Source organism: Vombatus ursinus, unplaced genomic scaffold (assembly GCF_900497805.2).
Source record: "Vombatus ursinus unplaced genomic scaffold, bare-nosed wombat genome assembly UNPS02014830.1, whole genome shotgun sequence".
In the NCBI taxonomy this organism is placed as follows: Eukaryota; Metazoa; Chordata; class Mammalia; order Diprotodontia; family Vombatidae; genus Vombatus; species Vombatus ursinus.
Genome location: NW_020954608.1, coordinates 4,827,341 through 4,830,412, shown reverse-complemented (window position 1 = coordinate 4,830,412; position 3,072 = coordinate 4,827,341). Strand labels below are relative to the sequence as shown.

At 36.0% G+C, this 3,072-nt stretch overlaps 1 protein-coding gene across 1 annotated transcript; it reads left to right on the top strand.

Moving 5' to 3' along the window:
- The first annotated feature begins 233 nt into the window (after positions 1 to 233).
- LRRN3 (leucine rich repeat neuronal 3) lies at positions 234 to 2,824 on the top strand. The gene has a single exon (XM_027838788.1). It carries the CDS (start codon positions 234 to 236, stop codon positions 2,358 to 2,360), a length of 2,127 nt encoding a protein of 708 aa, XP_027694589.1. The 3' UTR covers positions 2,361 to 2,824.
- Positions 2,825 to 3,072: the final 248 nt, after the last annotated feature.

Sequence of the window (3,072 nt, the reverse complement as noted above, 5' to 3'; positions counted from 1 at the left end):
TTTATCTCATCAAGGCAATAGTGACCTTCTGTTCTCCAATATGCATGGGATTTTTGGACAATGCATTTGCAGCTTTGACACTTTTTTCCAGGAAGACAAACATTATATTTCTTTGGTGTTTATCATTTGACAAATGCAAGCATTTTCTTTATCAATCAGATCTTATTGAACTTAACAGCAGCCACTGTGGAATGTTTAAAAGTCCATTGTATTTCTGAAGACTGAGAGCTAAGATGAAGGACATGCCACTCAAAATTCAGGTGCTACTTGGCCTAGCTCTCACTGCATTGGTACAAGCTATAGATAAAAAAGTGGATTGTCCACCATCATGTACATGCGAAATAAGACCTTGGTTTACACCCAGATCCATTTATATGGAGGCTCTTACGGTGGATTGTAATGATTTAGGTCTTTTTAATTTCCCGGACAGATTGCCTGCTGACACACAGATCCTACTGCTGCAGACCAACAATATTGCAAAAATTGAAAACTCGGTAGACTTTCCAGTGAACCTTACTGGTCTGGACTTATCACAAAACAACTTATCCTCAGTCACCAATATTAATGTAAGAAAGATGCCTCAGCTTCTTTCCATATATCTGGAGGAAAATAAACTTACTGAGCTGCCAGAAAAATGTCTGTCCAGGCTGAATAATTTACAAGAACTCTATATTAATCATAACTTCCTTTCTACCATTTCACCAGGAGCCTTTATTGGTCTACATAATCTTCTCCGACTTCATCTCAATTCAAATAGATTGCAGATGATCAACAGTAAGTGGTTTGAAGCTATTCCAAATCTGGAGATTCTCATGATAGGAGAAAATCCAATCATCAGAATCAAAGATATGAACTTTAAGCCACTTATCAATCTGCGCAGTCTGGTTATAGCTAGCATAAATCTCACTGAAATACCAGATAATGCACTGGTTGGCCTGGACAATTTAGAAAGCATCTCATTTTATGATAACAGATTTGTTAAAGTGCCCCACGAGGCTCTTCAAAAGGTAATTAACCTCAAATTTTTGGATCTAAATAAGAATCCTATTAATAGAATACGAAGAGGAGATTTCAGCAACATGTTACATCTAAAAGAGTTGGGAATAAATAATATGCCTGAATTGATTTCTATAGATAGCCTTGCTATTGATAATTTACCAGATCTAAGAAAAATAGAAGCTACTAACAACCCTAGATTATCATACATACATCCAAATGCATTCTACAGACTTCCCAAACTTGAATCACTCATGCTCAACAGTAATGCCCTCAGTGCCCTATACCATGGAACCATTGAGTCCCTGCCTAACCTCAAAGAAATCAGCATACACAGCAATCCCATCAGGTGTGACTGTGTTATTCGCTGGATCAATATGAACAAAACCAACATTCGATTGATGGAGCCTGATTCACTACTTTGTGTGGACCCTCCTGAATTTCAGGGTCAGAATGTTCGACAAGTACATTTCAGGGAAATGATGGAAATTTGTCTCCCTCTGATTGCCCCTGAAAGTTTTCCTTCTAATCTGGATTTAGAAGCTGGGAGCTATGTCTCATTACACTGTAGAGCTACAGCAGAGCCAGAGCCTGAAATCTACTGGATAACACCATCAGGCCACAAACTCTTGCCTAATACTCTTTCTGACAAATTTTATGTCCATTCTGAAGGTACATTAGACATAAGTGACATAACTCCAAAGGAAGGTGGTTTATACACTTGCATAGCAACTAACCTGGTTGGTGCTGACTTAAAGTCAATTATGATCAAAGTTGATGGTTCTTTTCCCCAGGATAATAATGGCTCTTTGAATATTAAGATAAAAGATGTTCAGTCTAATTCAGTTCTGGTATCTTGGAAAGCAAATTCTAAAATTCTTAAATCTAGTGTTAAATGGACTGCTTTTGTTAAAACTGAAAATTCTCATGCTGCCCAAAGTGCTCGAATACCATCTGATGTCAAGGTATATAATCTCACACATCTGAATCCATCAACTGAATATAAAATTTGTATTGATATCCCCACTATCTACCAGCAAAATAAAAAACAATGTATTAATGTCACCACAAAAGGACTGGATCTTGACCTGAAAGGTTATGAAAAGAATAACATAACAGCATTCATTGCCTGCATAGGAGGTCTTCTGGGGGTAATCAGTGTGATATGTCTTTTCAGCTGCATCTCTCAGGAGATGAACTGTGATACTGGACACAGCTATGTACGGAATTACCTACAGAAGCCAACGTTTGCATTTAGTGAGCTTTATCCTCCTCTAATCAGCCTTTGGGATGCAAGAAAAGAGAAGAGCACAGCACTTGAAGTAAAAGCAACTGTCATAGGTGTGCCAACAAATATGTCTTAAGAATAGTGGTTAAAAAAAAAAACTTACTTTCTATGAAGAAAACCACAAGACTATAGTTGTGCTAAATAAATGGGACAAAAATATTATTCTTTAGAAAGAAGTCTAGACTTCATCAGTGCTGCTGCTGACAATGGAAACATGTATGAGTTCAGCATTAAAAAAAAAAGTATTTTAATTAACTGGCTTCAAAGGGTACTGTGGCAACCAAATAAAACAACTTCATTTTCTAGACCTTTCATTTGACTTTTCTGTCTGGAATACAGCTCAAGAACATTTTCTGTATTTTTTTTAAGTATGTAAGAGTAGTTGAACTGAGCAATACCTCCTCCTGTGTTGCATTACACATATTAGCCACGAGTTTTTGCAGTGACCAGATAAACTTGAATTGGCACGTGGTATAGCAAAATGGACAAATTATGTAGAGTAGACACAGTGAGTATGTGAAACTTTTTTATGAGGAAAAATACATTTTGGATTAAAATCAATTGCTTTTGTCTTGTTTTGTTTCTAAATAAAAACAATTTCTGAGAGATACTATCTGACAAAAATAATCATTTTAACGGCGGATTAAAAAAAATAACAACCCACCATTCCATTATAGTGGAGTTCTGAATTCTGAGGGTAAAAACTTTTAATGGGCTATTTAATTACACTTCATGCACAAAAATATATTTGTTAAATCATTTTATGCTTCTATGATATCAAAAAATAA

Coding starts and splice junctions, on each gene's coding strand:
- LRRN3 (XM_027838788.1), top strand. CDS start 234: ATGAAGGACATGCCACTCAAAATTCAGGTGCTACTTGGCCTAGCTCTC.